Here is a 14,409-nt window from a genome sequence, read left to right as displayed (position 1 = left end):
TGTAAAGAAGATCAGAAGCTGCTTCTTTTTATCTTTCTTTTTCTTTCCTATTTACTTATCACTTTTCTTTTACTTTACTTGCTTTTTTCTTTAAATCTGCATTGCTTTTACTTTGCAAACACCTTAATAAAAATTAATTGAAGAAAAAGGAATGACTCACCCAGCTTAACGCTCTGAGTCTGCATGAAGCAGAGGCTGTGAACGCACGGCCCTTTGCAGAGGCTGAGGCTGAGGCCCACCAGGACCACGGAAAAGCAGTGGCCACCTCGTGGCCCAGAGGGCCTTCTGACAACCGGGGGGGCCTGGGCAGCCAGGCTGTGCAGCTGGTGCCCCTGGGTCCTGGCACCACGCAGTGCCACCCTCTGCAATACCCACCACTCTCACCTTCCATGGCAGATGCTGCTTCTGGGGGACCCTGGACTCTCTGGGCAGAGCAGTTGGGAGGCAAGGGTTGGTCAAGGAGGATGGGATGGCCCAAAGAAGGGTGTCCATGGGGAAGGGGTCAAAAAAGTCAAGATGGCGGGCTTTCACTGCACAGGGGCAGCCACTATCTTGACCCTTTTGAACTACTCCCAAACACCTTAGAATGACTCTGCTTGACAGTAACATTTTTTAATTTAATAAATGCATGTTTAATTGCATTCTGCAATTCTCTCCGTTGGCAACTGGGTAGAGACCTTTATCTATATCTGTCCATCTGTTTATGGAATTAATAGGCTGTTCCCATCTGTCCTGGTACTGGGTGTTGTGCCACTGTCTGAACTTGGATGAATGCTCATGTGACTGTCTTACAATTATTGTTATTTATTGGATTTGTTATAGCTGCCCCACTCCAAAAAAACCCACAAAATCCTAGAGAACACGGGTGCAGAAAGAATGAGGCAAGAGGGCTGAACTAATATCTAACAGAGGTTTACATCCAAACTCTGCAGATCGGCCTGCTGGGTGCTTTCTGAACCCATGAACCCCACGTGCTACTACAGAATAGGAAATCTTGTTTTCGGTTTATGGCTCAACCATTAACATGCAGTCCAGATATCCTGGAACTCCAGCTCCCAGAATTCCCCCAGGCAGCATGGAATTCTGGGAACAGTAACCCCCACAACTCTGGATGGTCCCAGGATGGTGAAAACTGCCTTGGGTTGAACTGGGCTTCTGAGATTTAAATAAAAGCCTCACGAAATCAGTTGCCCATCCCCGATTCCCTGGCGGATGAGCCCCCCAAAGCAGGGGGGAAACTTTCGGATCCATCCATGGTCGGGAGGTGACAGAAACTACGAAGTTAACACGGTGTTGGGTTTTGTGGGACCAACATGAGGAGGTCAGGGAGAAGCTGAGCACGTGAATTCACACAACCCGCTATGTTTACTTTCTCCTGCCCAAGTGAATCCAACTTCCTAACTTACTCTGGAGTTCGGTGCATTGGGCCAACCCAGAAAATGAAATTTAAAGGTTTGCACCTTAAGCATTGAAGAAGCAACTTGAATGTGTTGTGCAAAGCAGCTTCTCTGCATGTGCGAGAGAAAAACACAGTTGGGATCTAAAAGCCGCTTGCGAAAAAGAACAACAGAGCAACCCGAAACGGCTCAGATCCTGTCCTACGGAGAGGAAGCCTGCTCCCTATGTCCCAGCCAGCCCCCCATGGCCTGCCTCCCACCCCCACCCCCGTGGCTGGGTCTGCGTGCCACAGGGGCTGGCGCGAAAGGAAGCAGCAGCTGGCACCTTCATTAGCCCCGATCTCCATCCAACCGGAGTGGGTCTCCTGGCCAGCTTCCCAGCACCCCAGTGGCACGTGTGGGTGACAAGCAAGGCTTCTGTTCTCGCTCCGAGCGATTCCACATACGTCCCCCGGTCACTCGGAGGCCACGAGTGAGGCCAGCGGTTGGGAAGAGCTTGTGCCAAGCGAAATCTGGATTCTGCATCAGGGCAGCTCGGCAGAAAGGGGACGGTGTGATTTTGGAGGAAACTGCAACCTTGGGGTCCTGGGAACACATCTGAAGGAGGTGGTCTGGAGCAGTCAGAAATGCAAAGGGGGGTCGGGAAGAATTGAGGGGGAGGGAGGGAGGAGAGGAGGGATGGGGAAAGGAGACACAGCTGTGCACAAACAGCAGACCCGTCGCCCTGCCCTCGCAAACGCCCCAGTGCGAGCATTCAGCTTTCTTGCAACTGGGTAGAAACGGTGCTTAACCCAAACCTAACCTTATTTAAGACCACGCTGCAGCGCTGCCCAGTTGTGTGTGGAAAGCATAGGATAGAGTTTATCTTAGGCTTCGTTTTCATGTTCGATGCTCGTGACATTTGAAACAGGCCGGGTTTGCGTGCAGCACTCCAACAGGGTTTGGTTATCCACAGTGTCTCAAAGAAACAAGCATTTAAACAGAAAGGTAAGGTCTCCTTGCACCACATGGAATTTTAGTTTCCTTGGCAGCAATTTGGAAGGGCTTTATCATTGCTACCTTCTGGATTTTAATTTACTTTCATACTTTCCCAGCTGGTCTACAGCTCTGGGATCACCTGGTTGTCTCCCATCCAAGCACTCACTCAATTTGGCCTGGTTTCGCTTTTCAAGATGAGTCCAGGAGTGAGAGAACGGAGGACCTCCTAGTTCCATTTTTCTTGGCTGGTCCCGGCTTAAATTGGGTTGAGGCATAACAAGTTCATACTGAATCCAGACAAACGGGGGGCTTGGCGGTTGGCCGAGGCTCTCTTTGGACGGATGGGGCCTAAACTGAGTCCGCTCGAAGGCAAGGCTGCAAATGCTTAATCGACCAGACTCCTCTTGGAAGGCGTGCGTCCCGGGCTCACGCAACCCGCACAAGGCGGCTTCTGCTTGTACTTGAACCAAACCGGCTGCAGCCACACCACTTGCTTAACCACAGTTAAGCAAGTTAAACAGGTAGCTGGAAATGCACAGATTGCTAACTTGGATTAGATTGAACTTTGGTTTGTGGTTTTTTTGCAGTTTAGCCCTGCCCCTTCCCTCGGGTGACTTAATGGCTCACTGTGTTGGTGTAAGCTCAGAAAATGGTTCAGTGTAGTAATCAGGTTCAATGGGTTGTGTGAACACAACCATCGAGTATCACGGACCGATCTGCAGTTCTCTCAACTCCTGCCCTCGGTCTCCAGCCCCCCTGGTGAGAAAAGCCCACTGAACTTTGCAGGGTGCCACAGGGCTCATCTCTCTCCCCATCCCCATTGAACACCTACATGAGGCCATCTGTCAGCACAGGATCAGACGACTTGCAGCTCTACGTCACTGCCCCAGGCTGCCCGAGCAAGGCCACGAGACGGTTTCCCGGTGTCTGGATGGAGAGGAACCAGCTTTGGCTCAACCCTGACAAGACGGAGTGGACGGGGGTTTCAGGAGCTCTGTATCTACAGGTAGTCCTCGCTTAGCGACCACAATTGGGACCGGCAACTCCGTCACTAAGCCCTGCAGTTGCTAAGCAAAACATCATGTGACCGCAAAAGGCTTACGACCTCACTTCTGCTTTGGTTGTTAAGTGAAACATCACGGACCGCGACTTAAAATTTTACTCCTTTGTTCTCCATTAACTTGGCTTGTCGTAAGCCAGTTGTGAAGTACCCAAATGGCAATCACTGCAACAGTTATAACTTCAAACTGTTGCTTAACAAGACAGTCAGCAAGCGAGGACTACCTGTAGTGATCCTCCATCATTAACTCTGGATGATGGAACACTCCTCCAGGCAGAATTGGTGTGCAATCTGGGGTCCTCCTGGACTTGTGACTTGTACCCAGTTGTGCCCGTTCCTAGATCAGGAGGCACTGCTCACAGTCACTCCTGCCCTAATCCCCTCCCGGTTGGACTACTGCAACACATTCTACATGGGGCTGCCCTTGAAGAGCATTCGGAAGCTGCTCCACCACACGCTGGCACGTGCAGCATGGGGTGCACCCATGGGGCCGCTGCTATGTGAGCTGCACTGGCTCCCAGTGGGCTTCCGGGTGCAATTGAAGGCACTGGTTGTCACCTTTAAAGCCCTACGTGGCACGGGGGCAGGTTTCGGGTGGAGCCGCCTATTCCCGGTGATTTCTGTCCGTCCCACCCGATCTTGCACGGGTGACATGCTCTGGGTCCCCTTGGTGAAGCAGCGTCAGCGGGAGGGACTAGGAAGGATCTGGGCACCCGCCCCGTGGAACAGCCCCCCCGGGAGACACAGATGGCCCTGACCCTGCTGGCTTTCCACAAGGCCGTGAAGACTTGCCAGCCCACCCAGGCACGGGGCAGGGGCATTAGTGGGGTGTGGCGGGGTGTCTTGTTATGTGCTCAGGGGGATTTTCGACATGGGCCTTGCGTGAGTGTTTCTTTGCCTGTTGCGTGTTCCTTTCCTCATATTCCTTGGTTAAATGGATAAATAACTTAATCAAGGAGCGAGGCTGGAACTGCAGGGACAAAGGAGGGGGGCTGGACCAAGAGACTGTCAGAAAATGGGAAATGAAATGAAAAGAAGGAGAAAAAAGGAAGGGAGGAAGGAAGGAGAGAGAAAGCGATTTGAGTGCAATTGCTGGAGATTCCTGGATTTGGGACAGGGACGTTAGTGGGGTGTGGCAGGTGGATGTGGGATATATCGATAAGGGGCTTATTACAGACCCTCAGCATGTTTTATTAAGTTGTGTATGTCTTTGTTGTTGCTCGCCACCCAGAATTCCACTGGTAGACAGGCGGTCATATACTGTAAATTTCTTACATAAATACGCAAACTCAGGGTGATTTACTTTCCAATTAAGCAGCGAAGGACTGGGCTGCATGTGTTTAACCGGCCCACCTGCACCCAGAAAACTAGCTCTTCAGAGAGAGGCCCAAGCTAGCCTCTCCCTCCCTTGACTTGCTAGCTTCCCATCGGCACTCCTACAGCAAGTCGGTTTGCATAATTCGGAGATCTGCAACGTTTAAGGCTTCACGGAAACCGCTCTCGGCATCTGGCCTGCAATTGCACGTGCACCATCTGAGGGCCATTCAACCGCTCTCCCAGTTGAACATCTGGCCCCATTCTGGAAGCGCGTTTGTCTGGCTTCCAAGGCCGGCAGCTGCTCCTCCTTGGCCTACCGAATGACAAATCCTCCCTCCCTCCGGCTGGCGTTCCCAAAGAAAACAATTGTTCCCCCGGATCCCTGACACAAGGGCAGTGTTCCCACAACACACATCATCCGGCTGCTGAATCAATCCATTTTCCTGGGTGCACAAGGAAACTGAACCGGTGGCACGGGCAAATCACGAAAATCAGCGTCACTCCGGTGCAAGGCAAGCCCCACGTAAGTTAACCAAATCAAGCGTAGCAGGCGGTGCAAAGGAAAGGTTTAACTGAAGAAGAGGAAGGGTGCAATGTGAGAAGATAAAAGGAAAAGAAATAGAAAAGGAAAAGAAAGAAAAAAATTTCCCAGGACATGTTCCCAGGACCGCAAGGATGTAAGAACTTAAAACTGTCCTGGGCAATTCTGGGTCAAACTATTCTTCCCGCATCAATTCTGACCCATAAATCAGGGTCAACTGTGGGCCACAGTCTAAATCAGTATTTTTCAAACTTGGCAACGTTGTGTGGACTTCAACTCCCAGAATCCCCCAGCCAGCCTTGCTGGCTGGGGGATTCTGGGAGTTGAAGTCCACACATCTTAACGTTGCCAAGTTTGAAAAACACTGGTCTAAATCCTGCCCAGTCATTCCTCCAGAGAAACAAGATGGAAGTGTAGAGTGTCCGCTATAAAACTCGCTGGGCTTAAAAATCGGGAAATTCTAGGACACAGCTCCCAAACTGACTGGCTGCAATGCCCAAGCCATGCCCACCGCTGCCAGGCAACTGGGAGCCACTGACCTAGTGAAGCTTTGCCAATACGTGCCTGGCACAATGGCTCATGGAGTACCCAGCAAGATTGGGGGAACAGGGCAGGGAGTCTGCGTTCTCCAAAATGACACCACACCAGATTCAGTGCTGCCATGCTGGCTAAACAGCTAGGACCAGGTTACAGGAGACCGGGTCAAGATCACAACCCCCCAATGCCCACACTGGGGTTAAACTGGAGGCTCTTGAAAGTGCCCTACACTTGAGAAATGGTTTTTCTCTCTGTTGCAAGCCCTAAAAAGCACCCCTGGTTTTTCCATCCACCCCATCACCCCAGCCCCCAAAACACACCAGTCTTCTTCGCCATCATCTCTCATCCTGGTGAGGCAAGGAGGGAGGCGGATTCAAGCCAGCATTCCCGACACTCTCCGTTTGGTCCTGGATGGCTTGAAAACCCTTGCCATGAAACGCTGGGGGTACAGTTGCTCTGCCTTCCTCCGCTACAGATCCCGAGAGATCACTTTGGTGCCCCGGCCAGGCACGCCTGGGGGCATTGTATTGTGCTCGCAACTGGCACTGACGTGTGCTAAGCCACACTCAAGGAATGTGGGCCACGGGCGTCTTCTGAACAAGGCAAGTCTATGGCCGACCGGAGAACCGAACAGGACAATAATTCCGAAGCAACGCTTAGCCGCATTCGCACAACGCTCTTACCCCAAATACAGAATGAACCAATTTTGCGCTCTTCTTGCAACTACGCCAGCACAACCTCTTTGCCTTTTTTCCCCCCTCCCTTGCTTCTAGCTCTCAGGGTTTTTTTTGGAGGGGGGCTTGGTATTTCTGGACAAGGGTTGCGTTAACTCTGCAACACGACAACACAGATTCTCTGCGATGCGGCTTGAACTAAAAATACCGGCCGCTTCGCCCAGCTATAGAGAGCGCGAGTGACTCTCCCTACCCCCACCATCAATCAAAAGGAGTTCCAGTGAGGGTGCTACCCGGCCATTTTAAAGGGGAGCAAAGCACCCCTTCAGGCCTGATCTGTGGGTGACGATGATCACGCCGGTGCTCCCAGGAAGCCCGAGTGTCAGTGATAGTCTGGGGCAGAAATGTTTCTTTAGTTGGGTTCCAACCTGCCAAAAACCTAAACAGGGTTAATGAAAGATGACCGCTATGCTCAAAGGAACGTGCAAGGCCCGAAGGTGCACGTGAAAAGCAGCGAAGCTTCAGTGTCACCACTGTGGCCGCCACCTCGACTTTCCTGACCACCTTGTGGACACCCACTCCAGCATCTTGTGCGAATCCAGCCCTACTCCTAACAAGCGTATTCCATTGCAGGCAAGATCCACAGCCAAGAGACCCCCGAAGGCATCTTACACAGCCTTGTTTTAGTGTTTCTCAAACTTGGCAACTTGAAGATGTGTGGACTTCAACTCCCAGAATTCCCCAGCCAGCCTTGGGAGTTGAAGTCCAGACATCTTCAAGTTGCCAAGGTTGAGAAACACTGGTCTACTTGGAAGTAAACCTCTTTACATTCAGGGCTCCATCAGTTTTAGGATAAATTCCCTGTATGCTTATAAAGGCTCGGTAAGATGTACTGTTTTATTTTATTTTATTTATTTTATTTCTATACCCTTCTTTCTCCCAAAGGAGCCTCAAGTCACTTTTCCCCATTTTGCCTGCTCTTAAATCTGCAACAGGGCCTCTCACCTACTTGGCAGGGCTGGTGTAAAACCCCTAACAGTAGAAGCAAAATGCTTCAAAACACATCCCCTAGCCAAGTCTCTGCACTGCATTTCTTCTAATGGGATATTTTTAGTAGCTCCTCTTTCTCTTTTTCTGCCTTTTTCCATCCTGTTTCTTTAAGGGTTGACATTTTTCCATTTCCAGAACGAGCACAAAAGCAGCCACAAAGCGAGTTTGGAGGCTGCCCGGCACAGCCAAACGGGTTAACAGATCTGCGCTTCCAAATCCGGACAGCTGCCAGAGGTCCGCGCAAGAGAGCCTGTGAATTGCTCTTTGCTGCCTCCTGGTGCCTCACTGACGGCTTTGCAGACCAGATGTTGCAACCATAAAAACAACCCTTTTGCCAATTGCTCTTTGGCGAGAGAAAAATAGGAGTCTGGAAAGGAAATAAGCAATGAGTAACCACCACTTGGTGTTGTTCTCTGATGAATTAGGTCAGGTCACTATGATTTCCATTGCAACACTGAGAGACTTAAGAGAGTGGCTGAAAGCAGCTTGTGCAAGAAGGAAGCAAAGCCTTTCCCGAGCGAGTGTCCGTCAACGGGATTGGGGTGTAACTGCCAGCATGCCCAGCGTTCTGCTAGTTGGGAATTCCTAACATTGCCGTTCCAACATATCTGGTGAACATCTGTTTGTGGAAGGCTGAGCTTAGCCTAGCCCATGGGTTTATGGCTGGCAGGAATCAGAATCTGCTCTTTCGGTGCAAATTCTGACCTCCTATGTAGGAAACCCACAGCTGCGGATGAAGGAAGGCCAAGGGACACACGGGTCTGCCAAGCGCATGTGGGGATGTGCAGATTCAGGCTTCTCCAGGCTGCACATCCCCACATGCAGCTGACCTCTAAGAGGCTCTTCAGGTCTCTAAAGCAAGCACTGACATTAATCCTGGGAAGATCCTTGAGCAAAAGAACCGTTCCTGTTTTAAATTCCCAGAGGCAAATTTTCTGAATCTAATCCACCATAGTGCACTCCATTGGCACAGGACAGGGGTGCCGCAGCTTGGTCCCCACGGAACAGGGCTGGAGGTGACTCTAGCAAGCCAGCCCAGCTGCACGCTGCAACCAAAGGCACGGTGGGGACAACCTGAGAAAACTGTGCTCAAGTTTTTGGGTGCTAGTGATCTCTTCTGGCAGGGCTTCCTTACCTTGTAAACACGGAAACGGGAAAGAAACGGGAAAGAGCGACGCCAAGCTTCGAAACGTTGCATCTTAGCTGGGCAAAGGGAGACGTCGGTCTCTGCTATCAAGCGTCTGCCTGTCTCAATTCTTGAAGAGGGTGCCACGACCAAAGGGAGAAGGGGATGTCGAGGGAAACTGCAGCCAAATCCTTTGACTACTGCTGGTTATTAAAGGTCTTCTAAACCTCTGGAGATCCAAAACCTGACCATTGGACCAGTGTTGACTTCCCTGGGGGTGAAGGAGAGGATCCATCTAGACACGCAAGCTCCAGAATTCCCTCACAGGGCTCCCCCCTTCCATCCTAAGGGGCAGATCTCGCAGGGACGGCGGCCGCACGAACCCTGATCCATCGGCGAACTGACCCGCAGCACCATCCTTCTCCGGCTGGCCCACCTCAAGACGATCTCCAGCTGCAACCCTAAACCTCCAGCCGGCCTCTCCCTGCGCTTGCCCCCAGCCCGAACCGTGCAAAATCTCTGTCTGCGGTGCCCACGGGACTTCGGAGGCGGAAGTCTGCAGTCCCCAGCGCCAGCGCCTCCAGCCTTCCCAAGCTCCAGCGGGCAGAACCCTGCCGGGTGGGTGAAGGCGACTCTTTGCAAAGCAATCTTGTTGTGTGCTCCCTTCCCGAGAGGACACGGCCAAGACTGGCGTGTGAGCAGGCGTGTTCTTCATCCTCCCCTCCCCTCCCCTCCCCTCCGGTCAGCCCCTGGGGAATCTCTCCCTCGCCTGTCCGCCAGCCTGGAACACAGACCCCATGGTATTCACTGGGAATGCTCTTTGGGGCGGCTGCCAAGAGGTCACATTTAACGGCGGGCCGGAGAGACAATTTCCTGTGGGCCTCTGACTGGGATTTCAAACAGCTTCTCAGGCACCTCCACCCTTGGCTGGGTGGAGAGATTCCTCCGAGAGGCTGCGAAGGGAACCTCTCCCGGCCGGGAGGGTCGGAGTCGCCCTCCTTTCCCCAGGCAGCCGAGCCAGACAGACTATTTTGCTCCTGGCGAGGCGGAGGTTGCCAGGCAAAGAGGGCTGGAAGGAGCCACCCCGGTTTTGTTCCGAGGCTGAGACAGACGCAGACAGCGTCTCCGCTGCCAAGATTCCCAGGGACGGAGGGCGCAGGCTGGGAAACAGGAAAAGCCTCGGATCGGCCTCCAGGGCCTTTGAAAGATGGGCTGGCGTACCCAGAGCCCGGATGCTCGAGAAGAAAGCGCAGAAAGAACCCCTTTTGCCTGACGCCAAAAACAGACGGGAAATTTTCCTACTCTGGAGGACTCTCCTGGACCCCTTTGGGCTCCTGCTTCTGAGCTTCTCCTCCGTTCTAGTCCAGACTTTCCCATTCTGGAAAGTCAGGGGTGTCAGACTCATGCTTCCATCATCCCTAGCCTGCGAAGGCCATGGGCCAGAGTGCACCGCACGGGGGAAGGCTGCTGTAGCCAACGCATGCTTTCTATCGATCTCCCTCTGAATCAAAGAGAGGTGTGGGGAATCTGAAAAGCTCCCCTCCTTTCAATAAGCAATTAAAGTCTTGCACAAGCTTGGCCAGCTGACAGCGCTTGGCACCACCACACTGGGCGGCGGGGGGAGGATGATATAAAAGATCTACAGCGCCGACAATAGCCAGAATGGGCCGATCTTCCCTACCCTCAATGCCAGCTTACGATTCCAGCTATCAAGGCCAACCGTCGTCCAAAAGATCTGGAGCATGCCAGCTTGGACAGGCAGAAGCAGCTACTGGTGGACTATCCGAATATCTGTTTCACATAACCCGCATCACCAGGTCGGTTAAGAACACAGCTTAGTTTGAATCTTAATTAGCTTCCAGACCTGGGCATGTTGCCTGCTGAGTTAGCTTGGTGCTTTAACTCTAGAAGAGGTGTTAATTCAGCAACCGGGTTAAGCGGGCTGCATGAGGGTAACCACGTTTCCCTGATCCAGTAAACCTCCATGCATTTGACCTGGACCACTGACTGCTGCAGCCTGGTTCTGTAACGCCAGTTTCGCTGCAGCTGTCTCTCTCTCTTGATTGCAAGAACGAAACAAAACAAAACCCACCCACCACACTTGAAAAGGCAACATATACCCCTGAAAGACACTGAAAGTGAAATGGAAATGGACAATTTCCAGGGTTCCCCCTTCAGTGTCCTGGACTCTGCTTCCCTCTCTCATCTCTCACTGGCAAGACTAGCGTAAAAGTGAACAAAAGCACGTCATTCTGTTGTGATGCTGGTCAAAATGCTCCATACGGATTTTCTTCCTCACGTCTGCAGGCACGCACGCGGGCCTCATGCTTTAGTTTAGAGCAGAGGTGGAAAAACAGATTACTGTCGGAAGCAACAACAATGACGAGGAAAAGCTTTGTCAGGTTGTAAGAGCAAAGCCTTGCAAGTTCTAAGGGCAAAATCCTAACCCCGTACCGTTTTACCCAGGCTGAATGCCATTACGGAGAACTTTCCTAGCGTTGCTTTCTGAAGCAGACCCTGCAAGTAAGAATCGAGCCACTGGCAGTGTTCACACAACACTCAGGGACAAATTCAGCAGCTGCATTTGCACGACAGGTTAAGCACAGCTAGTATTCACCACGGCTTGTTCCCGTAGCTTAGCATGTTCTGTGGATCCAGCTCACCAGATGAGATTCTGGTTCAACGTGCAAAGTCAGAAACCGGGTTAATTCAGGTTAAGCTGGCAGCCACCGGATCACAGAGGGCTTCAACCTTGCACGTGCGAATCCAGCAAGAAACTATGATGGCACACCAAGCTTTTAGGGACAGCTCCGCCGTGGTTAGCCCAAATCTGTCTCCTGGACAGAGAGAAACAGCAGGAAACAGCGAAGGCCACTGACTCGCTAAATGTTGCTTTTAAGCCGCAGGAACCTCTTTGGCCCAGCTCCTGGGAACTGTGTGGGAAGGGTCCCATCCTGCTTAGGACTAGCACGAACGGGGCAAACGCCTCCCTGATTCGCCGTCCTGTCTGCACAACTGGGAGGAGGAGGCAGAGCGATGGGCCTGTCTCCTTTCCAAGCAGGGAGAAAACCGCACGACCTCTGCATTGCCCTGGCTCCTCCACACTGTGCTCGTCTTCCAGACTGACCCCAGGGAGAACAGCTGGCCGGATCTAAGCTCAGCGCTTCTGCAAAGGGATGCCGGGGAAGGAGAGGAACGCCGACCTGGGGCTAGCAAGGTCTTCCTGTTTACCAGGCACAACCTCTGGCTCTCCAAAGCCACGCTTCTGGGCAGGAAGGATCAGCCAGCTGGTCCTGCCCTAAACCGAGTCCGACAGCTCTTCTGAAGCGATGAACGCCAAGCAGAAACTCATATACTTTGATATGCGATAGAAGCAGACGATGGGCTAAAAAACTATGATCTCAGCAGGCTGATTTTCACAGGCGGAGCCTCGATCGCAACATCGTGGCCGCCATCTTGACTTTTTTGACCATAGCCCATGTGCACCCCTGATGCTTAGCAAGGCTGAGGGCAGCAGAAGGGAAGGAAGACAAAATGCCTATGATGTCCTTGGAAGAGTCATTCCTCAGGATAGCTCAAGATAGTGAGCATTTCTGCATCCGGTCCCTAGAAATCGAACGGGCTGATGACACGCTAAGAACTAATTAATAACTTCGACTGACGAATAAAGCCAGTGCCCACTTCCGCTCTTTGTGGCAGCAAACCCCATAGGCGAATGGCAGGTGGGGCAAAAGCACACTCCCTTTGCACCTGCGCTGAACCAACGTCACTCGGCTTCCCTCTAATTATCGCAAGCCTGGCTGCAGGATTCCTCCGCCGGGCCTCCCTTTCGGCACAGTTCAGCCCCCAAACCTGTTTGGGGAACAAGGCGGGAGAACCGAGGCTCTGCCCTTCTCAGCAGCTACTCATTACAGGCGTCCCAATTTCCTGCAGCTGCAGCCAGAGGCGCCTACGGGCCAGCAGTCGGCAGGAATAGCCCTTGGCTCCTGTTTAAGACGCAGCCCAGATGTTGTCTCTGGTCCTCGCCAGGGAGGGGAGGCGTCCCAAGACGGAAGGACGCAAGACACGAGGGCCACCAGCTTTGCGAGATGCTCACGCGCCAATGGGGGGGGTGTCGTCGGGCGAGATAAATTGGGGGTGCCACAACGTTCTTTGCAAGGAAAAAGCTCTGCTGGATAAGCGGCCTTTGTTTCAGGCAATCTCGCCATTCGTAACTGCACGGGTTTCTTCCTCTTCTGACTGAAAAATGTTGTAATTATTTTATGAAATCCAAAAGAGAAAGGGCACCTGGGTGGTCCCCCACCTTCCCACAATCACGGTTAGGGTTAGGAGGCGGAAGCGCCTAAGCTACAGAAACCTGGCCTACTAAACCTCTGCAGAATGTCTGCAAACTATGAGTCGGTGGTTCGTTTCTAAGAATGAAATAGCGCCTTCCGCACCTTGATAAAAGGGCCTGTTCAAAGAGTTACAAGGGTTATAATTTGGGCAGAAGTAATCTGCACACACTCCCTTCCCCAAATGAGTGCTTTGCAGATGCACTGGGAATACAACTCCCAGAATGCCCGAGGCTGGCTGGGAATTTTGGGAACTGCAGTCCCAAGAGAGCTGAAGGGCTCCAGGCCGGATGGGTTGGTTGTAATATTAACTCACCAGGCTATCTTCCCCAAATCCTAAGGAGTCTGCTAACAATTTTTCAGACGAACCAGTTTTACTGGATAATTTGAATACAATTTGTTTGTTTGGAAAGGGGCTGTCCAGAAACCAGACCAGGATGCGCCATCCAGACCACTGGATATTTTAAGAGGACTCTTACCGAAAACAGACCAAGATCAATTCCTGCCAACGAGCAAAGCCACTGGAGAGACCTCATTTCCCAAGACCCGTTCAGCTTTCCTGCTTCAAAGGGAATAGAGAAAACAGCACGTCCCCCAGTTAATCAGGGGCCCGATCCACCCGAAAAGTCTCCCAGCAAAAGCCCCCCCCCCAAACACAGAACAAGCACGTGAAGAGGAGATCCACCTGCCATCTCACTGCCCGCCTGACAGCCAATGGCTCAGCTCTGGTGCTATCCAAATTCTTAAGAGGTGGGGGAATCGTTTCTCCAGTCCCAAATCCTCCTGGGGGCCCCCTCCCCAATTCAGGCCTTCTGCCTCCAGAGACAAGCTTAAGAGGCAGGCCACGGAGGGCGAAAGGGAAAGGCAGGCGTCCCTCTTGCCGTTTTAGACAAACACAGTGGCATTACCTGTTTGGGGAATCGTCCAAAAATGTGCACTCTCTCCATGCTTCCTTTCAGTCTCACACCCCCCTCCCCAACTGCCTTCCCCCCTCCCAGCGTCAACCTGGGAGGAATCTGGACCATCCTGTTCACACCCTTTTCGTCTGTGTACACTTTTGAGAAGGACAATCTGGACTAACCTGCCCTCCTCGGGTTCTCGGAGCCTCGCTAAGTCAGCTGGGAGTGCCCCACTGCACAATGCCAACCGTCAGACCCCGATGCGGCCCTGTAAAGGCCCCGATCTACCCAGAGGCCGGGGAATGCTCTGCTCCAGACTTTGGCTGTGCCAGCTAGGCATGATGGGGGTTGTAGTCAAATCCATCTGTAGGGTCTTGGGATGGCATAGGCTAGTCTACTCTGTCCTCCTGCCCCCAAAGTTTGGAAGTAGGATCTGCTTTGCTAGATGTGCTTTAAGTAAGGCTAATCCTATTCATGCTTAGTGTGTTGCACGAAC

At 52.3% G+C, this 14,409-nt stretch overlaps 1 protein-coding gene across 6 annotated transcripts in view; it reads right to left on the bottom strand.

Annotated features, from left to right (window-relative positions):
• Positions 1 to 14,409, bottom strand: part of TNK2 (tyrosine kinase non receptor 2) — a 95,966-nt gene that overhangs the window by 52,203 nt on the left and 29,354 nt on the right. For 2 of the 6 annotated variants that reach the window (XM_088131634.1, XM_088131635.1), the window contains exon 1: positions 8,690 to 9,370. The exons of the other annotated variants lie outside the window; for them this stretch is intronic. In XM_088131634.1, the coding sequence (XP_087987760.1) occupies positions 8,690 to 8,752 (63 nt within the window). In that variant the 5' untranslated portion in view covers positions 8,753 to 9,370. Of the gene's footprint in view, positions 1 to 8,689; positions 9,371 to 14,409 lie in introns of those variants that run through there. 6 annotated transcript variants of the gene reach the window in all.

The sequence above is a fragment of the Python bivittatus genome, unplaced genomic scaffold, assembly GCF_059951505.1.
Source record: "Python bivittatus isolate LINGU-HERP-01145 unplaced genomic scaffold, Pbiv_v1 ctg000980_np1212, whole genome shotgun sequence".
Classification (NCBI taxonomy): domain Eukaryota; kingdom Metazoa; phylum Chordata; class Lepidosauria; order Squamata; family Pythonidae; genus Python; species Python bivittatus.
Note: the sequence above shows the minus strand (reverse complement) of the source record. Positions and strands in the feature narration are given on the sequence as shown.